The 22,225-nt window shown below is 52.6% G+C and overlaps 2 protein-coding genes across 3 annotated transcripts in view; one reads left to right on the top strand and one right to left on the bottom strand.

Annotated features, from left to right (window-relative positions):
• The window catches only part of LOC144483028 (dehydrogenase/reductase SDR family member 1-like), a 340,453-nt gene that overhangs the window by 816 nt on the left and 317,412 nt on the right, over positions 1 to 22,225 (bottom strand). The window contains exons 5-9 of one of the 2 annotated variants that reach the window (XM_078201865.1): positions 20,908 to 21,051; positions 18,958 to 19,027; positions 14,937 to 15,017; positions 11,910 to 12,012; positions 3,100 to 3,216 (exon numbers count right to left, since the gene is read on the bottom strand). In XM_078201865.1, the coding sequence (XP_078057991.1) occupies positions 3,120 to 3,216; positions 11,910 to 12,012; positions 14,937 to 15,017; positions 18,958 to 19,027; positions 20,908 to 21,051 (495 nt within the window). In that variant the 3' untranslated portion in view covers positions 3,100 to 3,119. Of the gene's footprint in view, positions 1 to 3,099; positions 3,217 to 5,892; positions 12,013 to 14,936; positions 15,018 to 18,957; positions 19,028 to 20,907; positions 21,052 to 22,225 lie in introns of those variants that run through there. The other variant, XM_078201863.1, reaches the window with a different exon arrangement.
• Positions 1 to 22,225, top strand: part of LOC144483026 (uncharacterized) — a 128,984-nt gene that overhangs the window by 23,675 nt on the left and 83,084 nt on the right. The gene's annotated exons all lie outside the window — the stretch shown is intronic.

Below are 22,225 nucleotides of genomic sequence, written 5' to 3'. Positions count from 1 at the left end.
ACCAATTTTATATATTGATATATATTGTGTATTGATAAAACATAATTCTGTCGGAGAAAAGGCTATTTATTCCAAGCATCTAGCCAATCTTCGCCATAATTTGTAATAACTTGCACAATTAACATTAATATGACAGGAAGTGAAACTGGATTACTTGAGAGAGAGAGAGAGAGAGAGAGAGAAAGAGTTGGAGACTGGCTTTGCAACCAGACTCAAAAATCTTGCAGCATTCGACTGAACATAACAGATAGCTCATTCGGTTTTCTGTGTTTTTAAAGAGCTGTGTCTGGCAGCATACACATCTGTGACCAGGAAACACTGTTGTTTACCTTATGAGACCATCTGTCTATAGAAGGATCATTTCTGCTTAAACAGCGCACTTTCAAATGTGGGCAAACAAATGATCAAATTAGATATGATGTAAGAATGCATCATATAAATATCGGAGCTGTATGGCATGTGATTGTAATGAGGAAAGCGATGTCTGTTGATAGGATTATATCAAAATGAATGGATGTACAAAGTGTTATTTGATTTACACTGAGCTTTCTATGCAAGGAGGGGAGGGGGTATGTCGTTAAATGAATAATACACTGGCTTTTGAGCCAAATTTATTGCCCACCATACTAATGAGATTAAGGGCTACCACAAGCCGAACAACCGGATTAACCCCTTATGAGCTAATAACAGGACAGGTGATGCAATTACCAGACAGCATCATAACAGGTGGGACCGATGTAGGTCCACTGAAAGATAAGATCAGGAGATATGTTTTGGAACGAAGCATCCAACTAAAAGGGATGCGGAAATTGGTAAAAGACAATCATGAAATAACAGACGGAGAGAGAGCTTGAAATGTTCCCTGACGTCCCAACAGCGGGACGTCTTAGTGAAAACACTACCTGACAAATCAGGGTTTGTACTGAAATGGGATGAGCCGTATTAAGTTATAATTAGTGGAGATACCTGTGCCTGTATAGACATAAGAGGGAAAAGTATATGGCAATATTAAGCATTTAACTCAGTTGAAAGAATATGCTGAAACTAATTGGGAAAATATGTGATATACTCCCATTACAGGAATGTACAGACAACGACTGACCTCCAAGCAAGCTGAACGGGTTTGTGGACAGTTGCGCGCGGGCGGTATAGCCTTTGGACCATTGTATAACGATCGCGCAGGTTATTAGTAAGAGATAAGATGCTTTTCATGCTGCTTCTCACGACCCTGGCCCTGTTAGCCAGAGCGGGAAAATATAGATGGAACTATGAGAATTTAGGGATGGGACACAGTGAACATCTCTGTAATGATGACTCTGTCTATTGTATGAACACCTTTGTGTATATGTCTTATCTGTACGCATCACAATCGGATCTGAGCAAGTGCTGGGTCTGTTCATACATTCCCACGCACGGAGGAAAGGGAGGAATTCCTTTACTCCCTATCCCTTTATCAGCTCCAGAAGTAATTGAATGGGTTTTAAATCAGAATGGAACCCAGAAAGGGACAAGGAAACTGACATTCAAAACCCTATTGGGTACCACCATGCAGGGTACGTTTAATATTAGCAACAGTGATGTTGTGTTAAAGCTAGGGTGCGGAGGGTGTACTTGATCGACCTTTAAGAAACATTACCAGCCCAGCTATGACAGATCAGGTTCCACACCCGACTTCGTTGTGAAAAATAAAGAAAGGGGATCTATCAGCCTGATAAGAAATGGAACCATACCTGTTGGCCGTAGCTACTGTATACAGCAGATCGATATCACGAATGACGCCTGGGCTATGATACAGGTCACAATCCAGTGCCCCATAGCCACTGTCCTGGTTAGCCTCTCGACCGCTTATGTAAGCACGATGACTGCATATAATGATACCTATTTTATCTGTGGAAGCAATGCCTATCCATGGCTTCCCTGGAATTGGACAGGATCGTGTTATTTGGCATATGTGGTGCCTTATGTTCACCATTACACTGACTTACGGGACCACCCCGAGATACACCTGCTTAGGGCTAAGCGAGCCATTAGTGAGACAGAACGGTTCTTCATGATAGCCTACCCACTTTATGGGACAGCAAAGGCAGCACAAGAACTTATACGAATGGCCTAGACCCTAGAGAGACTTGGGAATGAGACTAAGGACGGGTTGGAGGAGGTGAGCACGGCCGTCTCTGAGATATCAGCAGAGGTCGTAGCTATTCGGACTGTGGCATTACAGAACCGATTGGCACTCAATTATGCGCTCGCCTCCCAGGGAGGAACATGTGCCACAGTGGGCTCGGAATGCTGTACATATATTCCCGATGCTTTGGAGAATATATCTCGCTTAGCAGATCATATAAAACACGTGGCAAAAACAATACAGGATGAGGGGAGCCAATATCACAATTAGAACGCTCCGGGATGGTTGGGGCAATGGTTCGGGTCGTGGGGTGCATACCTGATGCATGGATTGATTGTATTAATTGTAATTGTAATTGCTTGCTGTTTTTGTATGGCATTATTGAATACCTGCTGTAAAACGGCAACAGCCCAATTATGCCGGGTGCAAGTGTACAGGCAGAGGGACCAGACCTCCTGACAAAGGAGCTGGGCCCATATGCTAGTAACCTTTGGTTCTGAATTGGTCATGGGACCATGTGCGGACCACCTGGCACCCGACCAAAAGGGGGGAGTGAAGACGGGAATGGGTTATGAATTCTAATACTCAAAGTGTCAAAGTGAATTCTGTGCTATTTAGAGATTGTGTGAGAAACACTGTAGAACTCATGTTTACATTAGGGTGTTTTCATGCTCATGTATCCAAGAACAGATAAGGGTAGCAGCTGTGGTATAAAAGAGTATGTTTTGCCCGGCTAATCTGTTCCGGAATGTGGCTAACCCAGCCATTTTGTATTCTTTAATATGTACCGCTGTGTAACAGTAGACGCCTGCATGTAGGCCTTCTGTGATTGTATAATGATACATTCATATATATTCATCGTAACCTGTACCAATATACATTATAGAAGTACCTACGAACATATATAAATTGTTGTATGCCAGTTAACTTGTTTGTGGGAGACTATAACCTTGTACGTTAGTAAGATAACCCACCTGTGTTCAGAGAACAACAGTCACGGCCTTGAGACAACTGTGAAGAAACCGCCAAGGCAGCAAGATTCACACGATGGAAGACAAGCCACAGCCTGGGAACCTGTGAGGCCTGGGAAACTGAACGTGACAGGGGGGGGGGGGTTATAAATATATGTTTTTAACCTGTATTTGCTGAGAAGTCTGAGGCCATTTTAGGCATCGGATGGTCTCCCACAATTGTGCAAATAAACCACTGTATTTTGACTGACGAATAGACTCAGAGGTATTTTTACCTACAACAGAATTCAATATCCTGATTCCCCATTCCCCCCCCCCTCCACCCCATATCCCTCGATCCCTTTAGCCCCAATAGCTATATCTAATTTCTTCTTGAAATCACACAACGTTTTGGCCTCAATTACTTTCTGTGGGAGTGAATTCCATACATTCACCACGCTCCGGGTGAAGAAATTTCTCCTCATAGCATCTGCAGTATAATGTGGATAAATATGAGGTTATCTACGTTGATAGCAATAATAGGAAGACAGATTATCACCCGAATGGGTGTAAATTGGGAGAGGTGGATACTCAGCGAGACCATGGAATCCTCGTGCATCAGTCGCTGAAAGCCCGCAGGTTCAGCAGACAGTAAAGAAGGCAAATGGTATGTAGGCCTTCATAGCGAGAGGATTTGAGTACAGGGATAGGGATGTTTGGCTGCAATTGTGTTGGGCGTTGTTGAGGCCACGCCTGGAGTATTGTGTGCAGTTTTGGTGTCCTTATCTGTGGAAGAATGTCCTTGCTATAGCGGGAACACAGCGAAGTTTTACCAGCTGATTCCTGGGATGGCAGGGCTGTCATATGAGGAGAGACTAAGTCGGTTAGGATTTTATTCACTGAAGTTTAAAAGAATGAGAGGGGATCTCATAGAAACTTATAAAATTCTGCCAGGGTTAGACAGGTAAGATTCAGAAAGAATGTTCCCAATGTAGTGGAGTGTAGGTTAGGTGAATTGGCCATGTTAAATTGCCCCTTTATTGTCCAAATATGCGCAGGTCAGGTGGATTGGCGATGCTAAATTGCCCTTTAGTGTCAGGAACAGGAGTAGGTCTCATTCAGCCCCTTCTCCAGCCTGTTACATAAGAAAAGGAGAAGGCTCCATTCAGCCCCTTCTCTGGCCTGTTACGCAGGAACAGGATGAAGCCATTCAGGCCCTTCTCCAGCCTGTTACACAGGAACAGGAAGAGGCCCCATTCAGCCCCTTCTCCAGCCTGTTAGACAGGAACAGGAGGAGGCCATTCAGCCCCTTTTCCAGCCTGTTGCACAGGAACAGGAGGAGGCCATTCAGCCCCTTTTCCTGCCCGTTACACAGGAACTGGATGAGGCCCCATTCAGCCTCTTCTCTGGCCTGTTACACAGGAACAGGAGGAGGCCCCATTCAGCCCCTTCTCCAGCCTGTTACACAGGAACAGGAGGAGGCCATTCAGCCCCCTCTCCGGCCCGTATCCTGCATTCGGTGAGCTTGGAGTTGATTCTATCTAATTCTATACGCCACCTTCGCCCCACGTCCATTGGATACCAATCTCTCCGTTACAAGTCTTAAAATTAATAATTGACCCAGCATCAATTGCTCTCGTGTGTCCAAGCATTTCCCAATTTTCCCCCCGATAGGCGTAGTTCGAATACTTAGGCTCTGCCCACCCCTGTCCAACCTTCGGCCACCAAATAGCAGAGATAACATCCTCTTTCTAACCCTAATCAGTTCCCCTGAAGCTTGTAAACTTTAATCAAATCACACTTACCCTTCTCCGTTCCGGCGAATACAGTCCCAGTTTCTGCAATCTCTCCTTTGCCCGTAAGAAATAGCAGAGGCCATTCAGCCCTTCCAGCCTGCTGCCCCCTCGAATTAGCTCGTGGCCCATCTGAATGCTCACTGACTCTACTTTCCTGCCTTCTCGCCGCAACCTTGAATTCCCCCGACCAATTAAGGGACAATTTAGCATGGCCAATCCACCTAACCTCACATCTTGAGGACTAAGGGGCAATTTACCATGGCGTATATTTCTTGCCCGGTGTAGATTCTGAACCATTGTCAGGAAAATGCTCATTTAAAAAAAATAACCTGACCGTGTGGGGAAATGGCAGCAGCCAATTTGTGAACAGCACCATCCAATAAAATGCCAAATTAACATGTTGGCGATATTTTTAAAATTTTGTTTGCGGATGCGGGCATCAGTGGCCGGGCCCAGTGTTTATCGCCCATCCCTAATTGCCCATCGAGATGGTGGTGGGAGAGCCACCCTTCTCGAACCCGCTGCAGTCCCCGTGTGGTGTGGGTAACACCCACAGTGCCATTAGGGAGGGAGTTCCAGGGTTTAAACCCCAGCAACAGTGAAGGAGTGGCTGATATATTTCCAAGTCGGGACAGTGAGTGGGGCTCAGAGGGGGAACTTGCAGGTGGGTGGTGTTCTCCATGTGTCTGCTACCTCTTGTCCTTCTAGACAGTCAAGGTGGCAGGTTTGGAAGGTGTTGACTCCAGGCCATTGCGGCAATCTCTTCCCCTCACAGACTCGTTTTCAAAGCGCAGCCGTGGGATCACCGTCCCTTGTGAGACTCGCTCCCCCTCCAACAGTACAAATGCTTCCTTGGCACTGGATCGAATGGTCAACTTGAGGAGGCCACCTTCCAACTTCAAGGCATGTGTGAGAGACCCATGGAGCCAGCAGAGGCAGAGATGTTTGTGTGCACACACACACACTCACAAACAAAAATCACTCTCTCTTTCACACACACAGGCAATTGCAAAGGTTTACAAAAGATCCTTTTATTGCAAAAAAAACCCCCTCATCATTCTCAGCTAAGCCAGGCAGTCTCATGTGTCAGTGCCCACACACACAGAGCGCTACCGGTGCAGCTGTGGGGGGGTGAAGGATAGCAGTTGTGGAGAGAGAATTGGGCGGGGGCAGGGGGAGAGGAAAGAAAGAGTCTGGCAGGGGCAACCAGGGAAGGCCAGTCATGTTCCATCCCTGCGTTGGTTTCTGCATCCCACTCCCCAGCCCGGGGGTACACCTCCATGGGAAGCCAGCATCGGGTGACCCTCCAGGTCCAGTCAAGACTGCGGCGGCTGCTTTGTGAGGGTCACGTCAGGGGAAAGGTGGGGGGGGGGAGTGAAGGCAAGCGCATGACTGGGGCAATCCACCGAGTGGGTACACCCACCTCCGAGACACCCTGAGGAGTTGACACCACCGGGTGGAAGGCAAACACAGGAGGTCGATCGGACAGAGAAAGCGAGCAAGCAAACACGCATAGTGGACTGTGGCAATGATTGTTCCACCTGCCATTGCAGCTGTATAAGGTGCTGGTGAGGCCACACCTGGAGTACTGTGTACAGGTTTGGTCTCCATACTTGAGAAAGAATATACTGGCACTGGAGGGGGTGCAGAGGAGATTCACTAGGTTGATTCCAGAGTTGAGAGGGTTGGCTTATGAGGAGAGACTGAGTAGACTGGGGCTATACTGATTGGAATTCAGAAGAATGAGAGGAGATCTTAGAGAAACATATGAGATTATGAAGGGAATAGCTAAGATAGAGGCAGGGAAGTTGGTTCCACTGGCAGGTGAAACCCGAACTAGGGGGCGTAGCCTCAAAATAAGGGGGAGCAGATTTAGGATTGAGTTGAGGACGAACTTCTTCACACAAAGGGTTGTGAATCTGTGTAATTCCCTGCCCAGTGAAGCAGTTGAGGCTACCTCATTGAATGTTTTTAAGGCAAGGATAGATAAAGTGTTGAACAGTAAAGGAATTAAGGGTTACAGTGAGCGGGCGGGTAAGTAGATCTAAGGCCACGAACAGATCAGCCATGATCTTATTGAATGGCGGAGCAGGCTCGAGGGGCCAGATGGCCTACTCCTGCTCCTAGTTATGTTCTTATGTCCTCCCCCCCTTCCCCCCCCCCCGGCCCCCGGCCCCCCAAAACCATCGCCAGCGTGGATGGGGTGAAGTGGGGGACAGGGGGAGTGGATGGGATTCGACTCTAGCGGAGTTGGGCAGTGGGGGGGTTTAGTTACCCAATCAAACTTTCTCCACCGAGTATCATGTCCAATCACTGAAGGTGAGAGTGGGGGAAAGTTAAAGGAGATGGGAGGCACAAGTTTTTTTTTTTACACAGAATGGTAGGTGTCTGGAACGCGCTGCCAGGGGTGGTAGTGGAGGCAGATATGATAGGGGCGTTCAAGTGGTTTTTAGATAAGCACTTGAATATGAACACGAACAGTTAATGTGGTTCTGCTATTTAGGAAGGGTTGTAGGATAAAGCAGGGAACTATAACCTTATAGCACCTTAGTTAGGCCGCATTTGGAATATAACGGTCAATTCTGGTCACCACACTACCAGAAGGATGTGGAGGCTTTGGAGAGGGTACAGAAAAGATTTATCAGGATGTTGCCTGGTGTGGAGGGCATTAGCTATGAGAAGAGGTTGGAGAAACTTGGTTTGTTCTCACTGGAACGATGGAGGTTGAGGGGAGACCTGATAGAAATCCACAAGATTATGAGGGGCACGGACAGAGTGGATAGTCAGAAGCTTTTTCCCAGGGTGGAAGAGTCAATCACTGGAGGGAACAGATTTAAGGTGCGAGGGACAAGGTTTAAAGGAGATGTATGAGGCAGTTTTTTTACACAGAGAGTAGTGGGTGCCTGGAACTCGCTGCCGGGGGAGGGAGTGGAAGCAGATACAATAGTGACTTTTAAGGGGCGTCTTGACAAATACATGAATAGGGTGGGAATGGGCCCCAGTAGGGTACGGGGTTTTAGTTCAGACAGGCAGTATGGTTGGTGCAGGCTTGGAGGGCCTGTTCCTGTGCTGTAATTTTCTTTGTTGTTTTGTATAGGCCAGTGAGTCTCATCTCAATGGTAGGGAAACTATTGGAGGAAATTCTGAAGGAGAGCATCCATTTGGAGAGGCAAAGCTTGATCAGGGATAGTCAGCATGGCTTGGTCAGAGGGAGGTCATGCCTCGCAAATGTGGTTGAATGTTTTGAGGAGGTGACCAGGTGTGTAGATGACGGTAATGCAATTGATGCAGTTTATGTGGATTTCAGCAAATCCTTTGACAAGATCCCACATGGGAGACTTGTAAAGAAGGTAACTGCACATGGGATACAGGGGAATTTGATAAAGTGGATTCAAAATTGGCTCAGTTGTAGGAGACAGAGGGTGATGACTGAAGGCTGCTTTAGTGACTGGAAGCCAGTATCCAGTGGTGTATCACAGGAATCTGTGTTGGACCCCCTATTATTCATCATATATATACATGGCATTGATGACTATGTGGAGGGGGGGGGGGTGCGGTAGGATTAGTAAGTTTACGGATGACACAAAGATTGGACAGGTGGTTAACAGTGAAGTGGAGTGTCTTGGGCTACAAAATGATATAGACGGAATGGTCAAATGGGCAGATAAGTGGCAGATGGAATTTAACCCTGATAAGTGTGAGGTGATACACTTTGGAAGGAGTAAGTTGACAAGAAAGTATTCAATGAATGGTAGGACACCAGACAGTTCTGCAGAGCAAAGAGACCTTGTCGTGTTTGTCCATAGATCTATGAGGGGAGATCTTATAAAAACATATAAGATTATGAAGGAATAGATAAGATAGAAGCAGGGAAGTTGTTTCCACTGGGAGGTGAAACTCGAACTGGGGGCATGGCCTCAAAATAAGGGGGAGCAGATTTAGGATTGAGTTGAGGAGGAACTTCCTCACACAAAGGGTTGTCGCTATCTCTGTCCGATCAACCTCCTGTGTTTGCCCTCCACCCCGTGGTGTCAACTCCTCAGCCCAGTGAAGCAGTTGGGGCTACCTCATTGAATGCTTTTAAGGCAAGGATAGATAAATTTTTGAACAGTAAAGGAATTAAGGGTTATGGTGAGCGGGCGGTTAAGTGGAGCTGAGTCCACAAAAAGATCAGCCATGATCTTATTGACTTCTGGAGCAGGCTCGAGGGGCCAGATGGCCTACTCCTAGTCATGTTCTTATGTCCCCCCCTCCTCCCCCACCTTCCCCAACACCATTGCCAGCGTGGGCGGTGGGAGTGGTTGGGATTCGACTCTAGTGGAGTTGGGCAGTGGGGGGGTTTAGTTACCCAATCAAAATTTCTCCGCCTAGTATCAGAGGTGAGAGTGGGGGAAAGTTAAAGGAGATGTGAGGCACAAGTTTTTTTACAGAGTGGTAGGTGTCTGGAACGCGCTGCCAGGGGTGGTAGTGGAGGCAGATACAATAGGGGCGTTTAAGGGGTTTTTAGATAAGCACTTGAATATGAACACGAACAGTTAATGTGGTTCTGCTATTTAGGAAGGGTTGTAGGATAAACCAGGGAACTATAACCTTATAGCACCTTAGTTAGGCCGCACTTTGAATATAATGTTCAATTCTGGTTGCCACACTACCAGAAGGATTTGGAGGCTTTGGAGAGGGTACAGAAAATACTTACCAGGATGTTGCCTGGTATGGAGGGCATTGGTTATGAGAAGAGGCTGGAGAAACTTGCTTTGTTCTCACTGGAACGACGGAGGTTGAGGGGCGACCTGATAGAAGTCTCCAAGATTATGAGAGGCATGGACAGAGTGGATAGTCAGAAGCTTTTTCCCAGGGTGGAAGAGTCAATTACTGGGGGGCACAGGTTTACGGTTGGAGGGGCAAGTTTTAAAGGAGATGTACGTTACACAGAGGGCAGTGGGTGCCTGGAACCCGCTGCCGGGGGAGGTAGGGCAAGCAGATACAATAGTGACTTTTAAGGGGCATCTTGACAAATACATGAATAGGATGGGAATAGAGGGATATGATCCCCAGTAGGGTCAGGGGCTTTAGTTCAGACAGGCAGCATGGTCGGTGCAGGCTTGGAGGGCCGGTTCCTGTGCTGTAATTTTCTTAGTTCTTTGTTGTTTTGTATAGACCAGTGAGTCTCACGTCAGTGGTAGGGAAACTATTGGAGGAAATTCTGAAGGAGAGCATCTACCTCGATTTGGAGAGGCAAAGCTTGATCAGGGATAGTCAGCATGGCTTGGTCAGAGGGAGGTGAAAAAGACATGGTACACTTACCTTTATCAATCAAGGCATGGATTACAAAAGCAGTGAGGTCATGATGGAGTTGTATGAGGCCACAGCTGGAGTATTGAGTGCAGTTCTGGTCACCACATTATAGGATGTGATTGCACTGGAGAGGGTGCAGAGGAGATTCACCAGGATGCTGCCTGGGATGGAATAATTAAGTTATGAAGAGAGGTTGGATAGGCTTGAGCTGCTTTCATTGGAGCAGAGAAGACTGAGGGACGACCTGATCGAGGTGTTCAAGATTAGGAGGGGCATGGACAGAGTGGATAAGGAGCAGCTGTTCCCCTGAGTTGAAGGGTCAGTCACAAGGGGAGAAAGGTTCAAGGTGAGAGGCAGGAGGTTTCGAGCGGATGTGAGGAAAAACGTTTTTACTCAGAGGGTGGTGAGGGTCTGGAATGCGCTGCCTGGGAGGGTGGTGGAGACGGGGTGCCTCACACCCTTTAAAAAGTATCTGGATGAGCACTTGGCACATCATAACATTCAGGGCTGCGGGCCAAGTGCTGGTAAATGGGATTAGGTGGGAGTTCAGGTGTTTCTAATGTGTTGGTGCAGACTCGATGGGCCGAAGGGCCTCTTCTCAATCATTGAATCCCTACAGTGCAGAAGGAGACCATTCAGCTCATCGAGTCTGTACCGACCACAATCCCACCTGGGCCCTATTCCCGTAACCCCACGTATTTATCTAACTAGTCCCCCTGACACTAAGGGGCAATTTAGCATGGCCAATCCACCTAACCTACACATCTTTGGACACTAAGGGGCAATTCAGCATGGCCAATCCACTTAACCGGCACATCTTTGGACTGTGGGAGGAAACCAGAGCACCCCGAGAAAACTCATGCAGAAATGGGGAGAATGTGCAGACTCCGCACAGACAGTGACCCAAGCCAGGAATCGAACCTGGGTCCCTGGCGCTGTGAGACAGCAGTGCTAACCACTGTTAGCTATGAAGAGAGGTTGGATTAACTTGGTTTGTTCTCACTGGGACGACAGAACCTGAGAGGGCGACCTGATAGAGGATTATGAGGGGCATGGACAGAGTGGATAGTCAGATGCTCTTTCCGAGGGCAGAAAAGTCAAGTATTCCCACACTCCAAAGATGTTCAGGTTAAGTGGATTGGCCGTGATAAATTGCCCCTTAGTCTCAGGGGGATTAGCGGGGTAAATATGTGGGGTTGCGGGGATAGGGCCTGGGTGGGATCGTTGTCAATTCAGACTCGATGGGTTGAATGGCCTCCTCCTGCCCAGTAGGGATTCTAAGACTAGGGGACATAGGTTTAAGATGCGTGGGGAAAAGTTTACAGGAGATGTGCGAGGCATGTTTTTTACACAGAGGGTGGTGAATGTCTGGAAGGCGCTGCCCGGGAGGTGATGGGAGCAGGTACAATAGCGGCATTTAAGGGGCAACGAGATTAATACATGAATAGGATGGGAATGGAAGGATACGGATTCCCTCAATGCATACAGTTTTAGTTTAGGCAGGCATCATGATTGGGGCAGGCTTGGAGGGCTGAAGGGCCTGTTCCTGTGCTGTACTGTCTTTGTTCTGGCTGTGGTGAGGGAGGTGGGGGTGTGAGGAGTTGGGGGGGGGTGGGGGGAGAGGGGGGGAGAGAAGAGATCCCGGAGCTTGGAGGGTCGAAGGGCCTGTTCCTGTGTTTGGAGGGTCACGGGGAGGAAGGGGGGGAGGTTTAAAATTTACTGCAGGTCAGGGTAAGGACCCACTTGGGAATCCTGATGAATCCCGGGATGAAGGTGGAGAGCCAGGAAAGGCTCGGCAGCTGCTGCAGAAGGAACTTGAGGGAGCAATAGTCCACCAGAGCACGGCCTGCGGAGGAACAGAGAGAGGGGGGGGAGAGAGAGAGAGGGGAAGACAGGCAGGGGCGACAGAGGGGGGGGAGAGAGAGGTGGACTGGTTAATGCCGGGATTACCTGAACCCTGGTGTCCCCAATGCAAATCTACCGGAAATACACCCTCCCCCACAAGATAATCGTGCTGACCCCATCAGGAGACTCCCCCTGAGATCCGACCCCCGAGATCCCCACCCCCGACCCCTGGGGTCACCACCCCCGAACCCCTGGAGACCGCCACCCCCCGACCCCCGAGACCGCCACCCCCCGACCCCGCCACCCCCCGACCCCCGAGACCGCCACCCCCGACCCCCGAGACCGACACCCCCCGACCCCCGAGACCGACACCCCCCCGACCCCCGAGACCGACACCCCCCCGACCCCCGAGACCGACACCCCCCGACCCCCGAGACCGACACCCCCCCGACCCCCGAGACCGCCACCCCCCGACCCCCGAGACCGACACCCCCCGACCCCCGAGACCGACACCCCCCGACCCCCGAGACCGACACCCCCCGACCCCCGAGACCGACACCCCCCGACCCCCGAGACCGACACCCCCCGACCCCCGAGACCGACACCCCCCGACCCCCGAGACCGACACCCCCCGACCCCCGAGACCGACACCCCCCGACCCCCGAGACCGACACCCCCCGACCCCCGAGACCGACACCCCCCGACCCCCGAGACCGACACCCCCCGACCCCCGAGACCGACACCCCCCGACCCCCGAGACCGACACCCCCCGACCCCCGAGACCGACACCCCCCGACCCCCGAGACCGACACCCCCCGACCCCCGAGACCGACACCCCCCGACCCCCGAGACCGACACCCCCCGACCCCCGAGACCGACACCCCCGACCCCCGAGACCGACACCCCCCGACCCCCGAGACCGACACCCCCCGACCCCCGAGACCGACACCCCCCGACCCCCGAGACCGACACTCCCCGACCCCCGAGACCGACACCCCCCGACCCCCGAGACCGACACCCCCCGACCCCCGAGACCGACACCCCCCGACCCCCGAGACCGACACCCCCGACCCCCGAGACCGACACCCCCCGACCCCCGAGACCGACACCCCCCGACCCCCGAGACCACCACACCCCGACTCCCGAGACCACCACACCCCGACCCCCGAGACCACCACACCCCCCGACCCCCGAGACCACCACACCCCGACCCCCGAGACCACCACACCCCGACCCCCGAGACCACCACACCCCGACCCCCGAGACCACCACACCCCGACCCCCGAGACCACCACACCCCGACCCCCGAGACCACCACACCCCCCCGACCCCCGATATCACCACCCCCCCGACCCCACCACCCCCCCGAGACCACCACCCCCCGACCCCCGAGATCACCAACCCCCGACCCCCGAGATCACCAACCCCCGACATCACCAACCCCCGACCCCCGAGATCACCAACCCCGACATCACCAACCCCCGACCCCCGAGATCACCAACCCCCCGACCCCCGAGATCACCAACCCCCCCGACCCCACCACCCCCCGAGACCACCACCCCCCGACCCCCGAGATCACCAACCCCGACCCCCGAGATCACCAACCCCGACCCCCGAGATCACCAACTCCCCCGACCCCCGAGATCACCAACCCCCCCGACCCCACCACCCCCCGCGACCACCAGCCCCGGCCCCCGAGATCACCACCCCCCGACCCCCGAGATCACCACCCCCGAACCCCGAGATCACCACCCCCCGACCCCCGAGATCACCACCCCCGAACCCCGAGATCACCACCCCCCGACCCCCGAGATCACCGACCCCTGAGATCACCACCCCCCGACCCCCGAGATCACCACCAACCCGACCCCCGAGATCACCACCAACCCGACCCCCGAGATCACCAACCCCGACCCCCGAGATCACCAACCCGACCCCCGAGATCACCAACCCCCGACCCCCGAGATCACCAACCCGACCCCCGAGATCACCAACCCCCGACCCCCGAGATCACCAACCCCCGACCCCCGAGATCACCAACCCGACCCCGAGATCACCAACCCGACCCCCGAGATCACCAACCCCCGACCCCCGAGATCACCAACCCGACCCCCGAGATCACCAACCCCCGACCCCCGAGATCACCAACCCCCGACCCCCGAGATCACCAACCCGACCCCGAGATCACCAACCTGACCCCCGAGATCACCAACCCGACCCCCGAGATCACCAACCCGACCCCCGAGATCACCAACCCCGACCATGACCACGAGCTGACCACCCCCGACCCCTGACCCTGAGCTGACCAACCCCCGACCCCGAGCTGACCACCCTCTGACCCCAAGCTGACCACACCCCTGACCCCGAGCTCACCACCCCGACCCCTGACCCCGAGCTGATCAACCCCCAACCCCGAGCTGACCACCCCGACCCCTGACCCCGAGCTGACCAACCCCCAACCCCTGACCCCGAGCTGACCACCCCGACCCCTGACCCCGAGCTGACCAACCCCCAACCCCTGACCCCGAGCTGACCTCCCCGACCCCTGACCCCGAGCTGACCACCCCCTGACCCCGAGCTGACCACTCCCGACCCCTGACCCCGAGCTGACCACCCCCGACTCCTGACCCCAGGCTCACCAAGCCCAACCCCCGAGATCACCAATCCCGACCTCCAAGATCACCACCCATGACCCCCCGGCCCTGCTCATCGGCCAGACCAACAACCATTGGAAGCTCTCCCCTCCAACCCCCCGCCTCTCCGTCCCCCGCCTCTCTTTCCTCAATCCCCCCACAGCCTCACCCTGCCGTCCCTCAGTCTGCCTCAGTCTGTTCCCCACCTCATCCCTGGCAGGATTCCCCGCCCTTTACTCCCGGCAAAGCCACGAAGGTGTCAGAGAGAGCGAGTTGGCGGGAACGTACTCACCATTCATGTCCCTGATCCCGTACTGCGCAGCGAGGTCACAGGTCATGAGCACCTTGCCAGATTTCTTCATCAGGTCCTTATCTGGGGAGGGGGAGGCAGAGTGAGAGATGTGAGGAGGGGGGGTCCCAATGGGAGAGGTCACCCCAGGCGAGTGCGGGGTCAGGAATGCCACCCGCCCACTCCCTCCGTCTGGACGACTGCATAGAATCCAACAGTGCAGAAGGAGGCCATTCGGCCCATCGAGTCTGCACCGACCACAATCCCACCCAGGCCCTGCCCCCACAACCCAACACATTTACCCCACTAATCCCCCTGACACTAAGGGACAATTTAGCATGGACAATCCACCTAACTTGCACATCTTTGTACACTAAGGGGTCACATGACGGCAGACTTCCTTCCCTAAAGGACATTAGTGAACCAGATGGGGTTTTTTCGACAATGGTTTCACCGTCATCAATAGATTCTTAATTCCAGATATTTTTTTTATTGAATTCAAATTCCACCATCTGCCGTGGTGGGATTCGAACCCGGGTCCCCAGAACACCAGCTGAGTTTCTGGATGAATAGTCTAGCGATAATACCACTCGGCTATCGCCTTCCCTTTCGCCTCCAGTTACTGGGCCCTAAGTGGGGATCGGCGATGGTGGGTGTCCATCAGTCTGTGATGGCGCGGGGTGAGCTACCTCAGCGATCGGCTGCTGTTCTCTGCGCGGTCGCTGAGCAGGAAACACTCCCACTCCTCGTACTGGCTGCCCTGACGCGTGTCCAAAAGGATTTACTGGCTGTCCTTACATCTCCTCCATGATCAGCCTCAACACCGGTGCCCCACAAGGCTGTGTTCTCAGCCCCCTCCTACACTCCTTATACACCTATGATTGTGTGGCCAAATTCCCCCCCAACTCAATTTTCAAGTTTGCTGACGACACCACCGTTGCGGGTCGGATCTCAAACAATGATGAGACAGAGTACAGGAATGAGACAGAGAATCTGGTGAACTGGTGCGGCAACAATAATCTCTCCCTCAATGTCAACAAAACAAAGGAAATTGTCATCGCCTTCAGGAAGCATAAAGGAGAACATCAACGGGGACGCAGTAGAAAGGGTCGAGAGCTTCAGGTTTTTAGGTGTCCAGATCACAAACAACCTGTCCTGGTCTCCCCCCCATGCTGACACTATAGTTAAGAAAGCCCCACCAACACCTCGACTTTCTCTACTTTATGGAAATTTGGCATGTCAGCTACGACTCTCGCCAACTTTTACAGATGCACCATAGGAAGCATCCTTTCCGGATGTATCACAGCTTGGTATGGTTCCTGCTCTGCCCAAAACCATAAGGAACTACAAAACGTTGTGAATCACGTAAACCAGTCTCCTATCCATTGACTCTGTCTACACTTCCCGTTGTCTCGGCAAAGGCAGCCAGCATAATTAAGGACCACACATACACCCCGGACATTCTCTCTTCCACCTTCTTCTGTCTGGAAAAAGATAGAACATAGAACATTACAGTGCAGTACAGGCCCTTCGGCCCTCGATGTTGCGCCGACCAGTGGTACCAATCTGAAGCCCCTCTAATCTACACTATTCCAATATCATCCATATGTTTATCCAATAACCACTTGAACGCTCTCAATGTTGACGAATCCAACACTGCTGCAGGCAGGGCATTCCACACCCTTCCTACTCTCTGAGTGAAGAACCTACCTCTAACATCTGTCCTATATCTCTCACCCCTCAATTTAAAGCTATGTCCCCTCATGCTAGCCAACACCATCCAAGGAAAAAGGCTCTCACTATCCACCCTATCTAATCCTCTGATCATCTTGTATGCCTCTATTAAGTCACCTCTTAACCTTCTTCTCTCGAACGAAAACAACCTCAAGCCCCTCAGCCTTTCCTCATACGATTTTCCCACCATACCAGGCAACATCCTGGTAAATCTCCTCTGCACCCTTTCCAACACTTCCACATCTTTCCTATAATACGGCGACCAGAACTGTACGCAATACTCCAAATGCGACCGCACCAGAGTTTTGTACAGTTGCAGCATGACCTCCTGGCTCCGAAACTCAATCCCTCTACCAATAAAAGCGGACACACCGTACGCCTTCTTAACAACCCTATCAACCTGGGTGCCAACTTTCAGGGATCTATGCACATGGACACCCAGATCCCTCTGTTTATCCACACTACCAAGTATCTTACCATTAGCCCAGTCCTCTGTATTCCTGTTACTCCTTCCAAAGTGAATCACCTCACACTTTTCCGCATTAAACTCCATTTGCCACCTCTCAGCCCAGCTCTGCAGCTTATCTATGTCCCTCTGTAACCTGCCACTTCCCTCCGCACTGTCTACAACTCCACCGACTTTAGTGTCATCCGCAAATTTACTAATCCATCCTTCCACGCCCTCATCCAAGTCATTAATAAAAATGACAAACAGATACAAAAGTCTGAGATCACGTACCAACCGACTCGAGAACAGCTTCTTCCCTGCTGCCATCAGACTTTTGAATGAACCAACCTTGCATTAAGTTGATCTTTCTCTACACCCTAGCTGTGACTGTAACACTACATTCTGCACCCTGTCCATTCCTTCTCTGTGAACGGTATGCTTTGTCTGTATGGCGCGCAAGAAACAATACTTTTCACTGTATCCCAATACCTGTGACAATAATAAATCAAATCAAACTTGCCACGAACAGGTCTTCAGTGACTATCGAGTGTCGAAGTGGGAGTCGATCCTGCAGCCTTAGACCGAGCGAGAGGCCCAACCCTTTCAACTCCGGAATCAACCTAGTGAATCTCCTCTGCACCCTCTCCAGTGCAATCACATCCTAAGATTGAATCGAGATTGATTCCGGAGTTGAGAGGGTTGGCTTATGAGGAGAGATTGAGTAGACTGGGACTGTACTCATTGGAATTCAGAAGAACGAGGGGAGATCTTATAGAAACATATAAGGTTATGAAGGGAATAGATAAGATAGAAGCAGGGAAGTTGATTCCACTGGTGGGTGAAACTAGAATTAGGGGGCATAGCCTCAAAATAAGGGTGGGCAGATTTAGGACTGAGTTGAGGAGGAACTTCTTCACACAAAGGGTTGTGAATCTGTGGAATTCCCTGCCCAGTGAAGCAGTTGAGGCTACCTCATTGAATGTTTTTAAGGCAAGGATAGACACATTTTTGAACAGTAAAGGAATTAAAGGTTATGGTGAGCGGGCGGGTAAGTGGAGCTGAGTCCACGAAAAGATCAGCCATGATCTTGTTGAATGGCAGACTAGGCTCAAGGGCCAGATGGCCCACTCCTGCTCCTAGTTCTTATGTTCATGGAATCCCTACAGTGCAGGAGGCCATTCGGCCCATCGAGCCTGTACCAACAATAATCCCACCCAGACCCTATCCCTGTAACCCCACATATTTACCGTACTAATCTCTGTGACACTTTGTGTGACAGTGACAGTAAACTGTGACAGTTTAGGTTGGCCAATCCACTTAAGCCGCACATCTTTGGACTGTGGGAGGAAACCGGAGCACCCAGAGCAAATGCACGCAGACACGGAGAGAACGTGCAGACTCCGCACAGACAGTGACCCAAGCCGGAATTGAACCCAGGTCCCTGGCGCTGTGAGGCAGCAGTGCTAACCACTGTGCCGCCTATGTTCTTATGCCACGAGGCCTCCCACCCCTTTCCCCGCCCACGCCCCCCACCCCCCGAGAGACCGGGAATCTGTCCGCCCCGGCGTCAGACGTGTCCGGATGATGGAGGACCGTCCAGGGCCAGCCCCGGGGAGTTGAGAATTCCAAAGATTCACCGGCCTCCGAGCAAAGGCATTTCTCCTCAGCTCAGACACAAAATGGCTGCCTCCTCTCGCTCCGAGACCGGGCCTCTTTCTCCCACCCAACCACCCCACCCCCCCCGCCCCCATGGCCAGAGTATCGATGTGGGGGTCCCGTCAGGAAAGGAGAAGGCCGTTCACCGTGGAGTGCTGAGGGGGGTGGGGAGAAGCATTTACCCACCTGTAGCGAGGGCGACGATACATTTCCCGCTCATTTCCGGGGTCTCACCAGCGGTGAACATGTCCGCCACCTGCAAACGGACAACATGGAGAGTTCAGGGACTCCCCTGCTGTCACAACAAAATCGTGTTACTCTGTCCGACCTTCTCTCCCTCACCCACCTCTCTCTCATAGAACAGCACAGCACAGGTACAGACCCTTCAGCCCACGATGCTGTGTCGAACATGACACCAAATTAAACTATTCCTTTCTGCCTGCCCTTGATCCATATTCTCCTATTCCTCACGTATCTATGTGCTTATCTAAAAGCCCCTTAAACGCCCCTATCGTATCTGCCTCCACCAACACTCCTGGCAGCGTGTTCCAGACACCTACCACTCTCTGTTTAAAAATATTTGCCCCTCACATCCCCTTTGAACATCCCCCCTCTCTCCTGAAGTGCATGTCCCCCAGTATTACACATTTCAGCTCTGGGAAAAACATTCTGACTGTCAACCCTATCGATGTCTCTCATTATTTTATAGTCTTCCATCAGGTCTCCCCTCAGCTTCCGCCGCTCCAGAGAAAACAACCCTAGTTGTTTCCACTGGCAGGTGAAACTAGAACTAGGAGACACAGCCTCAAAATAAGGGGAAGCAGATTTTGGACTGAGTTGGAGAGGAACTTCTTCACACAAAAGGGTTGTGAATCTGTGGAATTCTCTGCCCAGTGAAGCAGTTGAGGCTACCTCATTGAATGTTTTTAAGGCAAGGATAGATAAATTTTTGAACAGTAAAGGAATTAAGGGTGATGGTGAGCAGGCGGGTAAGTGGAGCTGAGTCCACAAAAAGATCAGCCATGATCTTATTGAATGGCGGAGCAGGGTCGAGGGGCCAGATGGCCCACTCCTACTTCTTATGTTCATAGAATCCCTACAGTACAGAAGGAGGCCATTCAGCCCATCGAGGCTGTACCAACAACAATCCCACCCAGCCCTAGAATCCCACACAACCCTAGGGAGGGCACAGTGGTTCACACTGCTGCCTCACAGCGCCAGGGACCCAGGTTTGGGTCACTGTCTGTGCGGAGCCTGCACATTCTCGCCGCTCCCACCCTCCGTGTCTGCGTGGGTTTCCTCCGGGTGCTCCGGTTTCCTCCCACCATCCGAAAGATGTGCTGGTTAGGGTGCATTGGCCGTGCTAAATTCTCCCTCAGTGTTCCCGAACAGACGCTGGAGTGTGGCGACTGGGGGATTTTCACAGTAACTTCATTGCGCTGTTAATGTAAGCCTTACTTGTGACACAAATAAATAAACATTAGTTCTTAGTTTGTCCAGCCGCTCCTTATATCTCATACTCTCCAATCCAGGCAGCATCCTGGTAAACCTCTTCTGCACTCTCTCCAAATCCTCTACATCCTTCCTGTAATGTGGCGACCAGAATTGAACGCAATATCCTATGAGTGGTTCCGAACCAAAGTTTTATAAAGCTGCAACATGACATCCTGACTCTTGTATTCAATGCCCCGACCTATAAAGGCAAGCATGCCGTACGCCGTCTTTACACCCTGTTGACTGGTGTGGCCGCTTTCAGGAAGCTATGGACTTAAACCTCCCTCTCCCTCATCCACCTGTTCACCCTCTCGCTCTCCCTCACCGTCCTTCCCTCACCCACTGGCTCCCTCCTTCCCATCCCACTCACTCTCCTTCCATTCCCTCTTCAGGTTACACTCTCCCAATGTCCTTTCCCTCAATTTCCTTCTTCCCGTTCTGTGTTCCTGTGTAACAGGCTGGAGAAGGGGCTGAATGGCCTCCTCCTGTTCCTGTGTAACAGGCTGGAGAAGGGGCTGAATGGCCTCCTCCTGTTCCTGTGTAACAGGCTGGAGAAGGGGCTGAATGGGGCCTCCTCCTGTTCCCTGTGTAACAGGCTGGAGAAGGGGCTGAATGGGGCCTCCTCCTCGCTGTCTCACTCACCTGTTGCTGTCCTTTGGATTTGTTCTCCGTGTTAATAACCAAGTCAGTCACGGTCTCGGTGCGCACGGCTCCCGGCCAGAGGGACACGTATGACACTCCGTGTTTCCGCAACTCCAACGCACAGTCTGCTGCCATTCGATCACACTGCAGAGAGAGACAGAGAACTGTGAGAGAGAGAGAGAGAGAGAGAGAGGGGGGGGGCGCGGAGGGGCAGAGGAGGAGGGGCTAGGGGCAGGGTGGGGGGGGGGGGGCAGGCAGACAGCGAGAGAGCCAGCGAGAGAGCCAGCGAGAGAGCCAGCGAGAGAGCCAGCGAGAGAGCCAGAGAGAGAGCCAGAGAGAGAGCCAGAGAGAGAGCCAGAGAGAGAGCCAGCGAGAGAGCCAGCGAGAGAGCCAGCGAGAGAGCCAGCGAGAGAGCCAGCGAGAGAGCCAGCGAGAGAGCCAGCGAGAGAGCCAGCGAGAGAGCCAGCGAGAGAGCCAGCGAGAGAGCCAGCGCCAGAGCCAGCGCCAGAGCCAGAGCCAGAGCCAGAGCGAGAGCCAGAGCGAGAGCCAGAGCGAGAGCCAGCGAGAGAGCCAGCGAGAGAGCCAGCGAGAGAGCCAGCGAGAGAGCCAGCGAGAGAGCCAGCGAGAGAGCCAGCGAGAGAGCCAGCGAGAGAGCCAGCGAGAGAGCCAGCGAGAGAGCCAGCGAGAGAGCCAGCGAGAGAGCCAGCGAGAGAGCCAGCGAGAGAGCCAGCGAGAGAGCCAGCGAGAGAGCCAGCGAGAGAGCCAGCGAGAGAGCCAGCGAGAGAGCCAGAGAGCCAGAGAGAGAGCCAGAGAGAGAGCCAGCGAGAGAGCCAGCGAGCCAGAGAGAGAGCCAGCGAGAGAGCCAGAGAGCCAGAGAGAGAGCCAGCGCGAGAGCCAGAGCCAGAGCCAGAGCGAGAGCCAGAGCGAGAGCCAGAGCGAGAGCCAGAGCGAGAGCCAGAGCGAGAGCCAGAGCGAGAGCCAGAGCGAGAGCCAGAGCGAGAGCCAGAGCGAGAGCCAGAGCGAGAGCCAGAGCGAGAGCCAGAGCGAGAGCCAGAGAGAGAGCCAGAGAGAGAGCCAGAGAGAGAGCCAGAGAGAGAGCCAGAGAGAGAGCCAGAGAGAGAGCCAGAGAGAGAGCCAGAGAGAGAGCCAGAGAGAGAGCCAGAGAGAGAGCCAGAGAGAGAGCCAGAGAGAGAGCCAGAGAGAGAGCCAGAGAGAGAGCCAGAGAGAGAGCCAGAGAGAGAGCCAGAGAGAGAGCCAGAGAGAGAGCCAGAGAGAGAGCCAGAGAGAGAGCCAGAGAGAGAGCCAGAGAGAGAGCCAG

This window comes from Mustelus asterias, unplaced genomic scaffold (genome assembly GCF_964213995.1).
Source record: "Mustelus asterias unplaced genomic scaffold, sMusAst1.hap1.1 HAP1_SCAFFOLD_44, whole genome shotgun sequence".
NCBI classification, from domain to species: domain Eukaryota; kingdom Metazoa; phylum Chordata; class Chondrichthyes; order Carcharhiniformes; family Triakidae; genus Mustelus; species Mustelus asterias.
This window is presented reverse-complemented; position numbering and strand designations above follow the sequence as displayed.